Source organism: Cololabis saira, chromosome 1 (genome assembly GCF_033807715.1).
Source record: "Cololabis saira isolate AMF1-May2022 chromosome 1, fColSai1.1, whole genome shotgun sequence".
Lineage (NCBI taxonomy): Eukaryota > Metazoa > Chordata > Actinopteri > Beloniformes > Belonidae > Cololabis > Cololabis saira.
Window position 1 is genome coordinate 33,921,495 of NC_084587.1, and position 20,340 is coordinate 33,941,834.

At 41.9% G+C, this 20,340-nt stretch overlaps 1 protein-coding gene across 7 annotated transcripts in view; it reads left to right on the plus strand.

The window, feature by feature from the left end:
- Window positions 1-20,340, plus strand: part of LOC133443756 (complement C3-like) — a 68,916-nt gene that overhangs the window by 22,701 nt on the left and 25,875 nt on the right. For 6 of the 7 annotated variants that reach the window (XR_009782688.1, XR_009782689.1, XM_061720990.1 and 3 more), the window contains 12 exons: window positions 53-147; window positions 232-420; window positions 519-662; window positions 3,018-3,144; window positions 5,369-5,437; window positions 8,866-9,090; window positions 9,183-9,300; window positions 9,416-9,504; window positions 9,950-10,089; window positions 11,268-11,480; window positions 13,358-13,415; window positions 13,527-13,616. Coding sequence is in view for 5 of the 7 variants with exons in the window: in XM_061720990.1 (XP_061576974.1) it covers window positions 53-147; window positions 232-420; window positions 519-662; window positions 3,018-3,144; window positions 5,369-5,437; window positions 8,866-9,090; window positions 9,183-9,300; window positions 9,416-9,504; window positions 9,950-10,089; window positions 11,268-11,480; window positions 13,358-13,415; window positions 13,527-13,616 (1,557 nt within the window). In the remaining 2 variants the exon portion in view is untranslated. The remainder of the gene's footprint in view (window positions 1-52; window positions 148-231; window positions 421-518; window positions 663-3,017; window positions 3,145-5,368; window positions 5,438-8,865; window positions 9,091-9,182; window positions 9,301-9,415; window positions 9,505-9,949; window positions 10,090-11,267; window positions 11,481-13,357; window positions 13,416-13,526; window positions 13,617-20,340) is intronic. The other variant, XM_061720966.1, reaches the window with a different exon arrangement.

Genomic DNA, 20,340 nt, shown 5'->3' on the forward strand with positions numbered 1-20,340 from the left:
CATCAGCTCCTATTAAGCGTGTTGAGCTAACAGTGAAATGTTATGATTGCAGGTGTGGATACAGCTGAGGTGGCATTAGGAGACAACATAACAGTAAGCATCTTCTTAAACACGCAGGAACATGAGCAACGGGACATCACATACCTGGTGAGATATGTTTTCCATCTGTTCATGGCTGTTTATATAAGCTGCTCTTGTTTACTTTACTAATAATGATTCATGTTTGCACAGATCTTGAGCAGAGGTCAGCTGGTGCAACATGGCCGATACCAGAGTCGTAACAGTGTGATTTCCTCGGTCGTTCCCATCACCAAAGACATGTTACCGTCATTCCGCATTATTGCCTACTACCATCTAGATTCAGATGAAGTGGTCTCCGAGTCTGTTTGGGTTGATGTAAAAGAGTCCTGCTTCGGCTCGGTGAGAAACACTTAACAGTTGATGTGGACAAACACCCTCAGATAGCTGAGGTTACATCCAATCATTCAGATATAATACATTCTTCTTCCGCTCTTTAGCTGAAGCTGCTGCAATCAAGATCCATGTCATTTTATGAACCTCAAAGGATGTTTAGTCTGAAGATAAAAGGAGACCCAGACGCCACAGTTGGATTTCTTGCAGTGGACAAACGCTCTGCCACCAATCTTCTGACACGGAAAAAGGCAATTTAACCATTAAACTTTTGTTTTAGGTTGATCGTGTTGTAAATTAGGGGGGTTTCATATTCCTGTAAAATGGCCAAATTTGTTCAGTTTTTACAATTGTAAATCAAGAAACAGCTCTAATGGGCTGTGGAAGGATGCACTGATTAACACTTTCACTAATTGGCCAAGTGTGCTTTTAATCCTTTTTATCGCACCATTAGGGCATCAGATGCTACTTGCAGAAACAGAATACTTGTGTAGCACAATTCAACAACAAGGTGATTCAAAGCGATTTACTGAGACATTAAAACATCATCACATAGTAGAAAATGTAAACAAAAAGAAAAATAGTTAAAAACAGTATTTAAAATATGATCAAATTTTGAAACTAACCTTAAAAGTATCAGTGCAGGTTTGGAACCTTATTCAAATGCAAATGACAACAGGTGTGTCTTCAACCTGGACTTAAATACACTGATGGTGCTTTCACACCTGTCCCGTTTGGAGCACTTGTTCCGGAACAGGGAGCGTTTCCCCCTAAAGATCGGATCGTTTGGTATATATGAACACAGCAATCGCGCTCGGATGCGGCACAAAACAAGCGAGCCGAGATCACCTAGGAGAGGTGGTCCCGGTTTGTTTTTTTTATTTGGAGTGAGAACATAATCGACACAGCAACCGACACAACTCAACTCCATTCATGTGTATGTGCGACCGCGGCGCAAGGAGAAGAGTCGGCGCAGAGCTTCCACCCCCTTCTCTCCATGCTGAGATGTCATCACAGCACGGCACGGTGAAATTAAAAAATGTTCAATTCGGGCAGGGTTTGCGCAGAGCAAACGCCGTGACAGGCGGCCTTTCGACCGCAGAGCGGTCCGCTCTTGCGCCAGTAGCACATAAATGAATGGGAAAGCCAGCGGCGGCGGTCTGCGCTTTGCGCCCTCTCTGTGAAAGCGGCTTGTTGTTTATCCCGTGCGGGTGCGGAAGAGGAAACTCCTTCCGCGTTCATTTCTGACCAATCAGAAAACAGCTGGCTCACGCATGGCATTTGTTAACAGCTTTGAACCGCAACAGACGGTTGCCTTGTGAACACAAACCTCACAAACGAGAAACGCAACAACTGTATCGATTTAGCCCCTGAATCGGAACAAAACAAACGGGCCAGGTGTGAAAGCACCCTGAGTGTTTCAGCTGACCTGAAGCTTTCTGGGAGTTTGTTCCAGACATGTGGAGCATAGAAGCTGAATGCAGCTTATCCTTGTCTGGTTCTGACTGGGATCTGATTAAAAAAAAAACAAAAAAAAAACGGATCCTGAGGGGTCTGGAAGGTTCATACTGGGTCAGGGGGTCACTGATGTATTTTGGTCCCAGACCATTCAGAGCTCTATAGACCAAGGTCAGAACTTTAAAGCCCATCCTCTGAGGGACAGGCAGCCTGTGTTAGGACCTCAGAGCTGGACTGATGTGGTCCACCTTTTTGGTCTCAGACCTGTAAAGATGCTGTTACAATAATCAAGCTACTAAAGATGAATGCATGGACTAGATTTCCAGGTCTTGCTGAGACATCAGAACTTTTAAGCTTGATATATTCTTAAGCTGACTTTGTTCTTGCCTTAATGTGTTTTTCCAAAGTTATGTTTCACCCAGATTTCTGGCCCGGATGGTGGATTTTAGGTATATAGATTGAAGCTCTGTGGTGACCTGTAATCGTTCCTCTCCGGTTTCAAAGGCGATTACCTCTGTTTTGTTTTTGTTTAGCTGGAGAAAGTTGTGGCACATCCAGTCATTAATCTCCTCAATGCATTTACCAAACGCCTGTACAGGGCCTCGGCCTCCTGGTGGAAAGGAAATGTTTCCATCCCATTTGAATGAAGTATGACTCACATTTTCAATGACACCTGAGTCACATTAACAGGCTGAATCAAATCTGTCCATTTAGACTGCAGACAGAAATGCTCATATCTGATCCGATGAACCATTATCAAACAAATGCCCTCTGATGTCAATATTATCCTCTTGCTGCTCCCCCTTTAAGACTTTTGGTGGAAGGATTGTGACTTTTCTTTTAAAGCAGCGCCAGCCCCTTCAAGAAACTCTACAACTAATGTGTACACTGGGGGCACAGAGCTTTGCCACACACTTGCCTTTGGAGATCCAGCACACCTCACTGTATCAACTCAATCAAAGGGTATATTTTCTGTTAATGTGTATGAGTGGATCACAGATGCCACTGACATGGGAAGTTACCTCAATCTACTTTTTCCTTGACCAGTTTTGAACTTTGTGAAGAAAATCGCTGGAAGGTATTTTTGTAAATCTCCATTTTTGACTGTTGTGATTTATATCTCCAAATTTGACTTTCATTCTGCTCAGATATGGGACATAGTGGAAAAATATGACACAGGCTGCTCACCAGGTGGAGGGAAGGATGGCATGAATGTGTTCTACGATGCAGGGCTGCTGTTCCAGTCCAAGACGTTTGGGACACCCAGCAGAGCAGGTGGAGCTACATTTCTCAAATAAGAGTCAGGCTTACATCTGAATGTGCTTTGTCTAACAAGAGAACACTCTTATATTACCTGTTTGTTTTGGCTGTCTTGTTATGATTTAGAAATATGCAAATCAACTTTTTCAGAATCGTGTCACCTTTTTGTACTGGAGAACATGCAGATTGTGAAAATTAGTAAAATTAAAGCTGCAAGCAGCGATGAACGGGGCCTCGCACTCATCACATATCGACCAATCAGAAGGAGGGGCGGGGCTAATTCATGCCAATGAAGGTCAAGTAGGCTACTCAATACGGAGTCAGATGACACCACCCACGAGTCTTTATGTGAAACCATTAAAAAGTTATGGCAGAAAGTAGGAACTATCAAATACAGTATAGACCAATCAGATGAAGGGGGGGCGCGCTTTTTGGCGTCTATCGTCGCCACGGTAACGCTTTTGACTGAGAAAAGAATCGAGACGCACATTTTGATGTGTCTGGGTGCACGTTACGGTTCGGGCGAAGAAGCGGCCAAAGAAATGGCATGAATTGCGGCAAAATTACACGATTAATTCAAAATGGCCGACTTCCTGTTCGGTTTTGGCCATGGCTTTTCTTTAAGTTGCAACATGATACAGGCTTGTACCGATTTTCGTGCATGTACGTCAAACCGTATGGTGACGCTTGAGGCACGAAGTTTTATCTGTATGGACCAATCAGATGAAGGGGGGGGCGCGCTTTTTGGCGTCTATCGTCGCCAGAGTAACGCTTTTGACTGAGAAAAGTAAGGCAGGTTATCGCAGGATCGAGACGCACATTTTGATGTACAACACACCTGGGTGCACGTTACGGTTCGGTTTCAGCCATGGCGCCAAGAGACTTTTCTTTAAGTTGCGACATGATACAGGTGTGTACCGATTTTCGTGCATGTACATCAAACTGTATTGTGAGGCTTGAGGCACAAAGTTTTCTAGGGGGCGCTGTTGAGCCGTTAGGCCACACCCATTAATGCAAACCATTAAATATCATATTTTTCGCCAGGCCTGGCTTGCGTGCAAAATTTGGTGACTTTTGGGGCACCAAATTTCGTCTCATTTCGTCGGAAGAAGGAAAAAAAAAGAGATTGCTACAGATACAATAGGGCCTTCGCACTGTCAGTGCTCGGGCCCTAATACCAGAATCATATATTGTAACAAAGCACCTTTAAATAACCTACCTAATCTACCTCATACTGCTGCACCTTTAGCTTTTTTAATAGTATATATGTTAATATGAGCCACATTTGTCTTTTTACTGTTTGCTACTATTTAAATCTGAGTGTATATTATTGTTTTTATTTTTTTTTTAAATAAAGACTTTTACCAAAACATATATTCATTTAAAAATGAGTATTAACCTATATACAAACAATTCTGCTGACCCAAAACTCTTAAAATGTAATTTCATGGTCCCAAGAACAGTTACACAAATATACTACTACACATGTTGCCATTTTAGGCATCTACTATGGGCTCAAATTAATGCCATAAGTATTTTGTATCTGTAAATAAACTTTGTACTGCAAAAAATAGTACAAAAGTACAAAGTACAAGTACAGTACAAAAATGTGTACTTGCAAAAAATATTTGTACTTGTAGAAATATTTTGTGCGTGTGAAAAAAATATTTGTACGTGCAAAAAATATTTGTACTTGTAGAAATATTTTGTGCGTGTGAAAAAAATATTTGCACTTGAAAAAATATTTGTACTTTTTTACAAAAGCTACAAACTTTTTTACAAAAGCTACAAACTTTTTTTCCAACTACGAGTTATGGCAGTGTTTTGACGTGCCAAAACTAAGAGCCAATCAGCGATCTTTGGCACGGGTTTCAAAGCGTTTCTGGAGAGCCAATCAGCACATTGCATCGCCTACTGACGTCGCCGCCATATTGGATGTGGCAAGACTGGGCTGCAAGTTGATAAAAACAATATTCTTCTATTCAAAACCTTTAATGTTTGGCTTTAATTAACTCTAAGACCACACATTTGTATCAAATTAATTTACTGTTGCTTTAAGATCTGTCTGTTAATAACATATTCAGCGGGCCAAAAGCCAGGGGGGCTCAACCTGTCCAGCTTAGTTATGATCTTTTCTTCTCTGTCAGGGGCCCTTGTGTTCAGATTATCAGGGCATATTAATGGGGCTAAAATTCTGTAACGGTTGTGCTTAACTGGTGGCCTGTTTTTGTATTTTCAGATTTAAAGTGTTGTGCCCTTAAAAGGAGGAAGCGAGGCACCGCTCCAGTGGACATCAAAACCAGTTTGGGTAAGAGTCATGGCCCCAGAGGATTGAGGATGGCGACTGTATTGGTCCCCCACTTCCCACTCCCACTTCAGATCCTGGGAGATTGTAGAGCCCAGAAACTTGAAGGTTTCTATAGCAGCCACAGCGCTGTCATGATGGGTGGCAGAGTGGGGGGGCTCCTCCTGAAGTCCATTGTCATTTCCACAGTTTTGAGCATGTTCAGCTCCAGATTGTTCTGATCACACCAGCAGACCAGCCGTTCAACCTACCGTCAGACTCATCACCGTCCCGGATGAGGTCGATGACTGTCGTCTGCAAACTTCTGTAGTTTAACAGACGGGTTTCGTGAGGTGCAGTCTTTGGTGTAAATGGAGAAGAGCAGTGGGGAGAGCACACCCCCATGGGGGCTCCAGTGCTGAAGTGATGTTCCCCAGTCTCACCTGCTGCTTCCTGTCAGTCCGAAAATTACAACTCCACTGATGGGTAGGGCTGCAACGATTCGTCGACGTTGTCGACAAAAATCGATAATCAAAATTGTCGACAATGAATTACATTGTCGACAATTGTCGCCAGACATGTTTTTCCAATGGAGTGAGGCGTCTCACTTCAATACAATCTCTGCCGAGAGTCGCGCATGCGCGCTAGCGTCTCTGCCGAGCGGTAGCGGGTAAACAATAATGACGGCGTCCCGTCCTGTAGTAGAGCAGCTGCGCGTAACAAAACTTCTAAAGTTTTGGAGCCTTTTAGCCTGGATACGGTAAATAAAAAGATGACTTGCAAGGTTTGCAAAGCAGACCTTGCTTATCACGGGAGCACGTTGGTAATGCACGAGCATTTGAAGAGAAAGCACGTCGGGTCTGGGTGACGAGTTTCAACAAATGATACACCAATTCAACCCAGAGAACGTCCTGCCATCCAGAACCAATTTCACCCACTTGATAGAGAAAAAATATGAGACGTTTTATTTTATTTTTTATATAACACATTTGCCTGTCCTTAAACAATTGAAAAATAATGGACAGAGGTTTATTTATTTAGGGATTTATGTCTATACTTGTCTTTGGTTTTAAATAGGACATTTTATTAACTTTTTGTATGAACAGCGGCAAAGTTGAATAAAATATCTACAGGACTGTCTCAGAAAATTAGAATATTGTGACAAGGTTCTTTATTTTCTGTAATGCAATTAAAACAATAAAAATGTCATACATTCAGGATTCATTACAAATCAAATGAAATATTGCAAGCCTTTTATTATTTTAATATTGCTGATTATGGCTTACAGATTAAGATTCCCAGAATATTCAAATTTTTTGAGATAGGATATTTTATTTTTCTTAAGCTGTAAGCCATGATCAGCAATATTAAAATAATAAAAGGCTTGCAATATTTCAGTTGATTTGTAATGAATTCAGAATGTATGACATTTTTGCATTACAGAAAATAAAGGACTTTATCACAATATTCAAATTTTCTGAGACAGTCCTGTATTTTTCATTGAAGTACCATCTTTCTTGTGTTTATTATCATTTGCCACATAATTAAAGCGACATACTAAATTTAAGAAAAAATTACTAATTATCCGATTAGTCGACTAATCGTTTCAATAATCGGTGACTAGTCGACTATTAAAATAGTCGTTAGTTGCAGCCCTACTGATGGGTGGAGGAAGGCACAGTGAGCTGGGTGAGTTTTGAGTGGAGGATGGCCGGGATGATGGTATTGACCGCCGAGCTGAAGTCCACAAACAGGATCCTGGCATACGTCCCTGCATAGTCGAGGTGTTGCAGGATGTAGTGCAGTCCACTATCATCCATCATCCACTGACCTGTTTGCCCGGTAGGCAAACTGCAGCGGGTCCAGCAGAGGGCCTGTGATGTCTTTCAGGTGGTTCAACACCAGTGTCTCGAAGGTCTTCATGACTACAGATGTGAGGGGCACGGGCCTGTAGTCTTTCAGACCAGTGATAGGTTTCTTGGGGACCTGAATGATTGTGGAGAGTTTGAAGCATGACGGGACATCACACAGCTCCAGGGATCTGTTGAAGATGGAGGGTGAGGTGGTCAGCACAGACCTTCAGGCAGGATGGTGACACACCGTCTGGGCCGGTTGCCTTCCTGGTCTTCTGTCTGAGGAAAAGCTGACAGACATCCTCTTCATAGACCTTGAGTGCTGGTGGGGGGTCAGAGGGAAAAGGTGGCAGAATGGCCAGGTGAGTCTGTAATGACTGAGGGGGGGGAGAGGTGTGAATGTGTCGAATCTGCAGTAGAACACATTCAGCTCGTCAGCCAGTTGATGGTTCACTGCAATGTTGGGGGATGGGCTCCTGTAGTTCGTGATGTTCTGCAGGCCTCTCCACACTGATGCTGGGTCGTTGGCTCAAAAGCTGTTTTTGATCTTTTCAGAATAGCTCCTTTCGGCTGCTTTCATCTCCGTCGTCAGTGTGTTCCTGGCCTGGTTATACAAGACTCTGTCCCCGCTTCTGTAAGCCTCTTCTTTAGCCTGTCGAAGCTGCCTAAGTTTACCAGAGAACCAGGGTTTTTTGTTGTTGTATGTGTGGAAGGTCTTGGTGGGCACACACCTGTCCTCACAAAAACTGATGTATGATGTCACTGTGTCAGGCAGATCATGCAGGTCTGAGGCAGCAGCCTAAAAAACACTCCAATCAGTGCAGTCAAAGTAGGCTTGTAATTCCACTTCTGCCTGTAGGTCGGAATAAGATGAACCACGTAGTGATCAGAGAGTCCCAAGGCGGAATGAGTCCTTCAAAAATGCATCATTTGTGCACTTTATTTTTTTCTTTTGTCAACAGTTGAAAAAAATGTATTGCATTTTAATGTTACTAGAAATAAAAATGAAACTTTCTTTGACAAATGATATGGTCCAGTTTTTGCAATGACATATTCAGAGTTAAAGCTAGGGTCTACGATCTAGAGTTTTTTTTTTTTAAAAGACACCTTCTCCCCACACAAACTCCCTCCCCCCTGTGCTCTGCCTCACATGAAGCTCCTGCGTCCGAAACACCCCCTCTGGTACGGGAGCCAGCAGGACCAAAAACAAGCGGCACCTTTGCCGAAGCACCGCTCTCTCTCACTCTCGCTCTCTCTCACTCTCACTCTCTCTCTACTCTCTCTCAAAATGTCCTTCGTGTTACCGTACTTTGGGAGGCGGGGAGTAGGGTGAGGACTGTCCAATCACTGACATTCAAGCAGATTGACCAATAGGCGCCGTTCGGGCCGAATGGCGCCTATTGGTTGACTTCTTTGCAGGATTACAGCAGATAGAAGAAATATTTTATTTTGGTTCTTTTTGCTAATCATATTTCATAGGTAACACTATTGGGCCATAAAAACCTTATAAATGATTTTGATAAAAATTTACAATATGTAAAATCGTAGACCCTAGCTTTAAGTAATGTTGTCTCTCCTTTCAACCTTTTCTATTTTCAGTTAGTCATTATAAAGACAAAGAACAAAGGGAGTGTTGTTTGGATGGCATGAGAACTATCCCGGTTTCATACACGTGTGAAAGGCGCAGCGAGTACATTGTGGACGGTCCAGTCTGCACTGAAGCCTTTTTGCGCTGCTGCGAAGAGATGGAGAGATGGCAAGCTCATGGAAAAGAAGGAACAGATTTACTGGCTCGCAGCAAAAGATGGGCACAGGACGTGGGAGGTGGCTTGATATGATTTGTAATTGTATTTGACTGATTTTTTAAAATTTGTCCTTTTACTTGAAAACTGATCAGATCTGGACGTCATCTACAGATGTAGAAGATGATGCCTATATGGACCGTGAGGAAATTAATGTTCGCCTCGCATCCCCAAAAATGTGGCTTTGGTCCAATGTCAAACTCCACCCCTGTCCTAAACAAAATCCTAACTGGTAAGGATCATGGCAGACAGCAGGGGAGTTACTGTAATGGATTCTTTTGTCATATATTTTTTTAATTCAAAATATTGAATTTGCTTCTGAAATTGTCTTTTCTTTTTTTTTTCAGTGATACAACTAATTATTTCTATAACAGTGTTTTACCAACCTCACTGACGACCTGGCAGCTCACTGGCATCAGCCTGTCCAGAACTCATGGTGAGGATTGTTTCTTTGCGCAATTTTCTTTGGTCGTTTGGTTTTTTTTTCTTAAATTGGGGTCAAATGCGCTTTCCTTTAGCCGGCTAACTCAGCCTTTGAACCACTAGTCTTATCTTTGGTTTGCATAATTAGTCGGATGCATATATATTAAGTATATACAGCAACAGTGAGACAATACAGTATTATTTGGTCTAAAAAGAAGAATTAAGAATTAACCAGATCAGAACGAGACTACTTAGGTTTATGTGACCGATTAATACTCAGCAGCTGATCTTTTCACTATGCTCTGAGAATAAAATGGAGAATAACATTCCCTGATTTCATCATAAAGTATTTGGTTCATAAAAGATAATGGCAATTTTCCAACTCACCAGTCTTTTTGAATGTATTTGTTATGTATAATATTACTATTATTTTATCTAATGTCTAATTTTTCTTTAAGGAATTTGTGTAGCTGATCCCCTAGAGGTGATCGTAAGGAAACAATTTTTCATTGATCTCAAGCTGCCATACTCTGCTGTCCTCGGAGAACAGTTGGAAATCAAGACAATTCTTCACAACAACATCCCTGACTCTATCACCGTAAGTCCTAGCAATCCTGCCCATGGACACACGCACGCACGCACGCACGCACTTGGCGATCACAGCTCCAAATCCCCCAACTACCACTGTTACTTTAATCGTCGCATCTTTTCAATCTCTTTCTTCAACCTTTGGTATTTCTCCAACTTCTCATGTTCATTCTTCTTGATGTTGGTGTTGCTTGGGACCATCTATCCCTATTGCTTTCTTCTGGAGTTTGTCGACTACCGTGGTATAATGACTGGTACTTGAATTTTACAATGTTTATTTATTAGACAAAATAACAGTCCACAGTAGTAACATAAGGTAACAAAATAAATAGCTGTCCACAGTACCTGTGCAAAAGATGGTTCAATAAATAAAAAGAAAAAGGGCATATGCTGTCCTTGATGAACTCAAATAGTTTTTTCCATTCATTTTGGAATGTGCACGCATATTTCCTCTTCTTACTCTTCGTCGCCATGTCTCGTCTCCTGCTTCTTCTTCTGTTCTGTTTCCCGCGATTGACCTCGAGGCGTAACCGTTATTATTGTCCGGCTGGAAACGGCACCCAGTGAAGGATGGTTTAGCAATATTGTTGTCCGGGTGGAAATCGAGAGAATTTCGTGAGAATGGTGGCCCCGGGTGATTTTCGGGAGGGGCACTGAAATTTGGGACTCTCCCAGAAAAACTGGGTGGGTTGGCAAAAATGCTATTTGATACCATTTGAGTGCATTTATCTAGGCAATGACATTCCAGCATAACTGTTTTATATCCTGGTGAAGTGGATCAGTTAGTCAATATTTTGCTTGTTCTTTAGATCATACATAACCATTTCTGTAAGGTTATAGCTTGTTTTATAGTGCTTCCCCACTCTTCTAACAATAATACCTTGTCCATGTGCTCATATTAGCTACTGTTGAATGGCAGTCCCTGATGGATCAGAGATCACTGCCCATCTTAGGCGTGCACTAGCCTTTATGGACCAACATTTCTCCAGAATCATCCCATGACATTTTTCTAGAAGGAGAAATCTACAAATCTATTCCGATTTCCCTTCAGTGTTATTGTGTCATGATTTTGGGTTTGTCAACATCCAGTTTCATTTTAAAAATGGGACAGTTTCTCAATATGCAGACGTGTCTCTACTTGTATTCTTGTGTACTTGTGAGATGTCATTATCTCACACTCATTCAAAGGTTCGTGTGGAAATCAAAGAGGACGCCAGTGTGTGCAGTGCAGCGCATAAGAAAAAGTGGTTTGGTCAAGAGGTCAAAGTTGGTCCCCAAACTACACAATCTGTACCATTTATCATTATTCCCATGAAGGAAGGAGAAGTACCTATTGAGATTAAAGCAAATGTGAAAGACTCATCCTTGACTGATGGAATCCGAAAGATACTGCATGTGGCGGTAAGATTTTGTCATTACATGTTCTGGCTATAAACTTAAAATACATTTGATTAAGATTCATATACTGTATATGTCTCAGATTAGCATGCTTAGCATGTGACAGGCTTTGGTCGTAAATATAACATGAGGATGACAAAAAACAGCAACCTTCACAACTATGTCTTAACACCCCAGTGAAAAGCAGCTGGTTGGAATGAAACTCACAAATCCACCTCGTCCACCTCTTTTTTTTGTTGCACACCCTATGAGATTGGTGCTACATCTTTGTACTACAGTGTAAACCCAAATTATAGTCAAACTCTAAAACCATGTTATTCTGTTATAAGGCTTGGTCACAAATTTCATCACCTGTGGTTGTGTGTCGCACTAACTCAGGTTGGTCAAAGGAAACCAGGGGCCTGTACTACGAAGCGGGATTTGGGGTTAGCGAGGTAACTTCAGGTTTAACCCTGGGTTTTCAGGACTACGACGGTGGTTCACTTCTTAGCGGGGCACATCGCCATGGTAACTTATGCTGAACCGCTAACCTGCTCCGGAGCAGGTTATGTTCGAGATACAGATCGCCGGGTGTAAAAGCACCGCCCACTGACCAATCAGCTCTCTTGGAAAATGACATGCGGATCGTGAGAGGATCCCTCCGAAGAGAACGCGTATTCAGGGACCACCAAAACCCCTTTGCTTTCCCTGATGAGTACCTGTATGAATGATCCAAAAAAAAAAGGAAAAAAAGAAAAAAGAGGTGGAGGAGAAAATAAAAAATAAATCAATCAATGAATAAATAAAACAAATCATCACCCAAAATCCGATGTACAGTCAATCCAAAACTAATACCAATTAAATAAATAAATCAAGAAGAAATGAAAAAGAAGATGCATTTGTAAGGGGATAGCAAAAAAGGGATTTTCAATTTCGTCCCTCGAACATTCTGAGAAGTCACTTTAAAATACTAAATACCCCCCTCCTGAAAAAATAAAAAATTAAATAAAATAAATAAAAAAAACCAATTCTTTGGTACAGCATCAGCACAAGTTATCGGTCAACAACAATAGTTATAGAACCAATATATACAGACTGTCTCAGAAAATTAGAATATTGTGATTTTCTGTAATGCAAACACAAAAACAAAAAAAATGTCATACATTCTGGATTCATTACAAATCAACTGAAATATTGCAAGCCTTTTATTATTTTAATATTGCTGATCATGGTTTACAGTTTAAGATTAAGATTCCCAGAATATTCAAATATATGTTTATATCCCTATGAATTTACGCATTTATACAGTCAGCGATCTTTTGCCAGCTGTCTTTCCTGCATTTTGCAGCTGCAACTGTGTTGCTTTTTGCCTGTATTATATGCCTATACTCATCATATTTCCGTAAAATTATTGTTTGCTCTTCGCTACTGAAATAAGCGGCTCTGACAGCGGACTTCTCCATGCTTGCGATTGGTCATGCGCTGAAAACACCGCCCCTTTTATGTGCACGCGCTCATATCCAGATTGGAGAAACCTGGGTTGATATACCGAGTTGATAACCGCCGTCGTGTGACCGCTTAGCGTGATTGCAATTGTCCCGCTTAGTGAATCTGGATAAGGAAAAGATATCCTGGATATGTTGAACTTGCTTCGTAGTACAGGCCCCTGGTGGTACATTGAGTAAAACAAAAATATATATAATTTTTGTAGATCTCAATAGAAACAGAGGGTATTCTTAATCAGTGGGTGTGACTTGCAGTATAAAGTGCTTTGAGTGGTTAACACCTGTGAATAAATGCAGCCCATTCACCGCAACACTCACCAGCACATAAAAAGTATTTTTTTCATAATGTGGTCCTTGTTAAAACACAGAAATCTGTATTTTTTGGGGCTTTTCCAGTCTCAAGGTGTGTTGGGAAAAACTACAAGGAGTCTAAGACTAAACCCTGCTAAAAAAGGTATGTATAGGTAAGTTTACTATTTGAAAAGCTTCAATCAACAAAAAACCCCAAAACAGACGAGGTGGTTTTCTGTGTGTGAGCATGTATTCTGGCTGTTTCCTTACTCAGGCGGTAAACAAGTGGAGTTTATCAACAGTGAAATTCCGCCAACAGACTTGATGCCAAACACTCCTACGAGCACAATGATCTCCATCACAGGTGAGAGTGAGGAAACATTACCCAACAACTGGGGCTACAATTGTTAGCCCCACATGCGTCCACATGCCCCACTTCCAGTTTTCCCAATTTTCTTTCCTGTTATTAGTTACCTTCATAAAACAGAGACGTTACTTCCAGTCACACATCACAGCTACAAAGACAATTGGAGGATATGCTTGTTCGTTGTTTTTTAGCTGGACTTACTTTTGAACCAATGGTCTACAGAGATGTCACCAACTTTTAATGCATTGTAACTCTTGGCGTAATAAACTGTTAGAAACAAAACAATTGTAAAAACCTGAGGAGCAGCGTCAGTGACAGACTCCACCTTGATGTGTGAAGAAAAGATAAAGAAGGTCTTTCCTTCCTGCTTGCTGTCAGACTCCCAAACGAACACTCTTAATCATATCTCTTATTCTGAATGTTGTTGCAAACTGCAATTTCCCTATTGTGGGACAAATAAAGGTTTTCTTATATTATCTTTGGTAAATATTTCAGCCTGGAGTAGTCTTAAGTGTCCCTGTCACGGGGGCGCTATGGAGCACCGAGGAGAGTAGACGTGTCCCCTTACAGCTCCGAGAGAATGTGACCTAAATACACTTTTAATTGTACAATTTTGCATATTTTGTAGTTCTGGATACTTATAACGAACTTAGAATACTTTCTGGCTGAAATATTCTGATTCCTGACCAACCACGATGTCAAATCTCCGCACAAAAGACGCCGTGAGAGGAGGCCGCAAAACCGCGCACCTTGCAGAGCCTGCTTCCCCGCCGTCAGCGGGCTCTAGCGCCGCGAACACCCTCGATGCTACGCTGCTCCAGTCCATGATGGACTCTCTGAGGACCGACATATTCGGGAAGATTGACGACCTTTCCACAAGTCTGCGGTCTGAAATTTCGTCGGTTAGGCAGGAGTTAAAGAACTCTGTTGAACCACTTCAGCGCGCAGTGGATGCTCATGAAGTGACGGTGCGTGATCTCGAGCGCGCCGCCACCGACCACAGCGCTCGGATTAACGAGCTGGAAGCTACCGTTGGCAGGCTGACCAAACAAGCTGCTCGTCTGGAGGACAAGTGCGAGGATCTGGAGGGCAGATCCAGAAGAAATAACATACGCGTGATCGGCGTACCGGAGGGAGTGGAGGGACCCCGGGCCACGGATTTCGTCGCCCAGTTACTGCGGGACCTGCTCGGACTGGACGAGAAGCCCCTGCTGGACCGTGCCCATCGGACCCAGCGAGAGAAACCCGGAGAGGGGAACCCACCTCGGCCTTTCATCGTGAGGGTCCACTTCTTCCATGTCCGGAACCAGATTCTACAGCGGGCTGGGGAAGCTCCACTTCTTCTCAAAGGCAAGAGGATTTCTGTGTTTCCTGACTATACATCCTCCGTCGCCAAGAAACGAGCCGCGTTCAGCGCGGTGAAGCGCAGCCTCCGCTCCTTTCCAGAGGTGAAGTTCGGTCTTCTCTTCCCGGCGGTCCTCAGAGTCACCATGCCAGACGGGACATCACGCAGGTTTGAGGACCCTGTTGCGGCCGCTGACTTTGTTACTAAAAACTGTAAGTAGACGGCTCCGTCCAGTTATAATGCGCGGAGTCTGAAAATGATCGCGCTGTTCTTTTTTATGCGTCAGCTGGACTGTTTACATTAATGTGAACTGCTTTCCCCAAGATCTCACTCTATCGACCTGATAGTATTTTTTAGTTTGTATGTGAGTGTCTTTTTTTCCCTTCCTTATTGGTTTCTTGTACGGGACTGTATATACTGTCCTAAAAATGGTTTAATAATATCATCCCTGCTATTTTCGTTATTTTGTGTGTGTGTGTGTGTGTGTGTGTGTGTGTGTGTGTGTGTGTGTGTGTGTGTGTGTGTGTGTGTGTGTGTGTGTGTGTGTGTGTGTGTGTGTGTGTGTGTGTGTTTCCCCCTCTCCCCTTTTTTTTTTTTTTTTTTTCTCTCTTTTTTTTCCCCTCCTTTGTTAGTCTGATTTTTATTCGAATATTTTTTATTTATTTATTTATTTTTTTTTTTTTAAATCATTATTTTTTCTTCTTTCTTCCTCTTTTCATTTATTTGTTTATTTAATTACCTTTCCTATTTTGTTTTTGATTCCCTTATTCATTTCCCTTAGTGATGCCCTTTTCTGCTAGTTACTGTTTTTTCAGGTGGGGGTGTTCAGTAGATAGTACAATGTGCATTTGATTACTCTTTAGGTCGCATTTCATCTCAGGTAGCTCTGCTGAGTTCCTGTTAGAGCTACCATGGAGTGTTTTGAAGTATTTGGGTTTATGGAGGTGATTGCACGCATCTCAGTTGGGGAGATGCCTGTGCGTGGGTGGGATAGGGGGTGGGTTTTCTGTGTTTTTGTTTCTGTTCGGTGTATTTGTTTTTTTGGTTTTTCTGTTGGTTGTGTTTCTGGTCAGTTTGATCTTCAAACTCACTGTAAGGTCGGTTCGCCTGTCATTGTCACTGATATCTTTATTCTCCCCTATTTTTGAATGGTCCAGTCCGGGTTGATACAACATCCTGATGGGAGAGCGCTAAAGTTTGTCAGTTGGAACTGTAAAGGATTAAACTCCCCTGTTAAGCGCAGTAGGATCCTACATCACCTTCAACATTTGGGAGCTCAAGTAATATATCTTCAAGAAACGCACTTCAAACCATCTGTTTTTTCTAGGATTAAGAGTGGGTGGGTTGGTCATGCCTACTATTCATCATTTCATAGCAAATCTAGAGGGGTTGCAATTTTGTTGCATAAATCAGTTCCCTTTGTATGCTCTAATGTGGTCTCTGATCCAGGTGGCAGGTACCTGATTGTTACTGGTAGGGTGTATGATACCCCAGTTTTACTAGTGAATGTGTATGCCCCCAATTGGGATAACCCAGATTTCTTTAGGCAGCTCTTCTCTAATTTACCCGATATGTCTTCGCACTTCCTTATCTTAGGGGGTGACTTCAATTGTTGGCTGAGTCCAGAGCTGGACCGCTCTTCGTCAAAAATCACTACCCCTTCGAGATCTGCCAGAACAATTAAGACCTTCATGGACGAGTTTGCAATTTCAGATCCCTGGCGTTTTTTTAATCCCTCCGGTAAAGCGTTTTCCTTTTTCTCCCATGTACACCGCACGTTCACACGAATAGACTATTTTCTGATGGATAATAGAATTCTCCCTTCCGTGAGCTCCTGCTCTTATGAGGCTACAGTCATTTCTGATCACTCCCCTGTCACAATGAGTGTCCAATTTAGGGGGATAGTTCGTGCACAGGCCCCGTGGCGTTTTAATATACGCTTACTCTCGGATGAAAATTTTGTGGAATTAATGTCCAACGAAATTGATGCATTTTTGAGTATAAATAGGACCCCTGGTATTTCTCCTTCCATATTGTGGGAAACCTTAAAAGCTTACATTAGAGGGCAAGTGATCTCTTATGTAAGTAATGAGAGAAAACAAAAGAGGAAAAAATTGGACGAAATAGAAAAACGTATTGCTCAGCTGGACAGTTTATATGCTACATCGCCAACCCCAGACCTGTATAAAGAACGACTCTCTCTCCAGTCAGAATTCAACACGCTGACCACAGACCATGCTGTTGAACTACTCCTTAAGTCCAGAAGTAATTATTATGAACAGGGTGACAAAGCTGGCAGGTTATTGGCCCATCAATTACGACAATCTGCCTCTTCTCACCAAATCCCCCAAATTCAAACATCGGTAGATATTACAATAGACCCCAAAAGAATTAACGATGAATTCAAAAACTATTATGCTTCATTATACACGTCTGAAGCTGATTCGAATACGCAGGACTTTGACAGTTTCTTTGCTACTCTTGAAATTCCTCCGGTTCACCCTGACATGGTTAAAAAATTGGAGATGCCAATAACCATTAGTGAACTTTCTGTTGCTATCACATCTATGCAAGGTGGCAAATGCCCAGGGCCGGACGGCTACCCAATTGAGTTTTACAGAACATTCCGATATAAATTAGCTCCCGTTTTGATAGATATGTTTAATGAGTCATTTACATCTCTTAGTCTACCCTCAACACTTAGTCAAGCGTCTATCTCTCTTATCCTCAAAAAGAATAAAGATCCCCTCGCTTGCTCCTCCTACAGGCCGATCAGTTTGTTAAATGTAGATTTTAAATTGCTGTCTAAAATGCTGGCCCTACGTTTGGAAACTGTGCTACCAACCATTATCTCTCCCCACCAAACTGGATTTATTAAAGATAGGCACTCTTTTTTTAACTTAAGACGACTTTTTGATACAATCTATCATCACCCCATGACATCTGTGCCAGAAGCTGTGATATCTTTAGATGCTGAAAAGGCCTTTGATCGCGTGGAGTGGAAGTATCTATTTTTCACCTTAGAGAAGTTTGGCTTTGGTGAGAACTTTGTCACATGGGTGAAGCTACTTTATTCATCCCCCGTAGCCTCAGTTAGGACAAATAACAACCAGTCAGAATACTTTCCTCTTCATCGCTCCACCCGCCAGGGTTGTCCCCTGAGCCCCCTCTTGTTCGCCTTAGCCATTGAGCCCCTCTCCATTGCGCTTCGTTGTGACCCCCACATTACAGGTATTTTCAGGAATGGGATGGAACAGAGAGTTTCTCTTTACGCGGATGATCTCCTCCTTTACGTTTCAAATTTTCCCATTTCTATCCCTGCGGCTCTCCGTATATTTAACTCATTTGGTGCAATATCAGGCTACAAATTAAATTTAAATAAAAGTGAGTTGTTTCCTTTGAATAAGGCAGCACATGAGTACCCACTCCATAGCTTACCATTTAAAACTGCAAAGCACTCTTTCACCTACTTAGGGGTTCAGGTTACCGACAAGTTTAAAGATCTTTATAAGGCTAATTTTGTTCCCCTTCTGTCCCGTATGCAAGAGGATTTTGACCGGTGGTCAGTGCTGAACTTATCTTTAGCTGCCCGAATTAATTCAGTCAAGATGAACACCCTGCCAAAGTTCTTGTATTTATTTCAGTGTGTACCCATTTTCCTCCCACAAAAGTTTTTTTGCAAAATTGATACCGTTATTTCAGAATTTATTTGGAACAAGAAAATTCCAAGGATACGCAAGCAATTTTTGCAGAGGCCAAAGGCGTTGGGAGGAATGGCTCTACCGAATTTCAGGTTTTATTACTGGGCAGCCAATGTCAGAATAATTCAGTTTTGGCTACAATTTGACTCATACCCCTCCCCTCCCATCTGGCTTAAAATGGAAGCAGCTTCATGTGGCCCAGTGTCACTTTCGGCTTTAGCCCATTCTCCCATTCAAAGTTTTTCTTCTGATTACACGAAAAATGTCATTGTTAAATCGTCCCTGCGAGTCTGGAATCAGTTCAGACGTTGCTTTGGTCTCCAGACATATTCTATACTGGCTCCAATAACTGCAAATCACATTTTTCCTCCATCTTTGGTGGACCGTGCATTTGCTATCTGGTCTAGTCTTGGCATCAAATCATTTAAAGATCTATACATAGATGACACTTTTGCATCTTTCCAACAGTTATCTGAGAAATTTAGCCTACCCAGACAACACCTCTTCAGGTTTTTTCAGATTCGCAGTTTTGTTAAAAATAGATTCCCTCAATTTCCTAATGCACCCACAGATTCTCCATTGGAGTCATTCCTTAAGCCGGCACCTGCCCTGAAGGGAATGATGTCACACTTTTACACTCATATTCATTCTCTTCGTCTTGTCTCTTTAAATTCAATTAAAGCACTTTGGGAAACAGACCTGGGAGAGGAGATCTCAGAGGATCTCTGGGAGGAGGCTCTTAACAGAGTCCATAAGTCTTCCATCTGCGCAAAACATGGACTTATTCAGTGTAAAATTGTTCACCGTGCGCACTTCACAAAGGTCAGGCTCTCTAAGATCTACAAGGAGGTGGACCCAACTTGTGACAGGTGTCACCAGGCCCCAGCAAGTCACGTGCATATGTTCTGGTCCTGTCCTGCTTTACACTCTTATTGGAAAGAAATCTTTGGATCATTATCAAGGGTTACTAATAAAGTAATAGAGCCTAATGCAATGATTGCGTTGTTTGGCACATCTCCACCCACAATACCACTCACCTCCTCGGAAGCTACTTTTATAGCATTTGTTACTCTACTAGCGAGACGCTTGATCTTACTCAAGTGGAAATCTCCAACTCCTCCTTCGCACACAGTATGGATAAGAGAAGTCCTTAATTTTGTTAGACTAGAAAGGATTAGATGCGTTTTGAGGGGCTCCCTTGGAAAATTTTATAAGACGTGGGACCCGTTTTTTGTGTTTGTTCGAGAGCTGAACTTCCCAGCGATTCCCGAGTGACCCATTATATATTTCAGTGGTATAGTTGAGACATGACAGATTGCCGAACTGACCAACAACTATTACTTTATTTTTTAGTATTTTGTGTTATTATTCATATACTGTATTTATATATTTTTTACGTTATTAAGCTATCTTTTGTCTTTAGTCTTTGTCTTGAGTTTTGTCCTTTTTAGTTTTTAGTATTTGTCCTGTCTTGGTTTATTTTTGGTCTTATTCTGTTTTTATCTTCCCTGCTTCTTGCATTGTTTCATCATTACTCCATTGACCAATGTTACTGTAATGTTGTTGTTTTTATTTGAAAATTCCAATAAACAGATTGTGGAAAAAAGAAAAAAAAAAGTGTCCCTGTCACAAAGGACTAAAAAATACCCAAATCCCACTAGTTTTCTGGAAATTT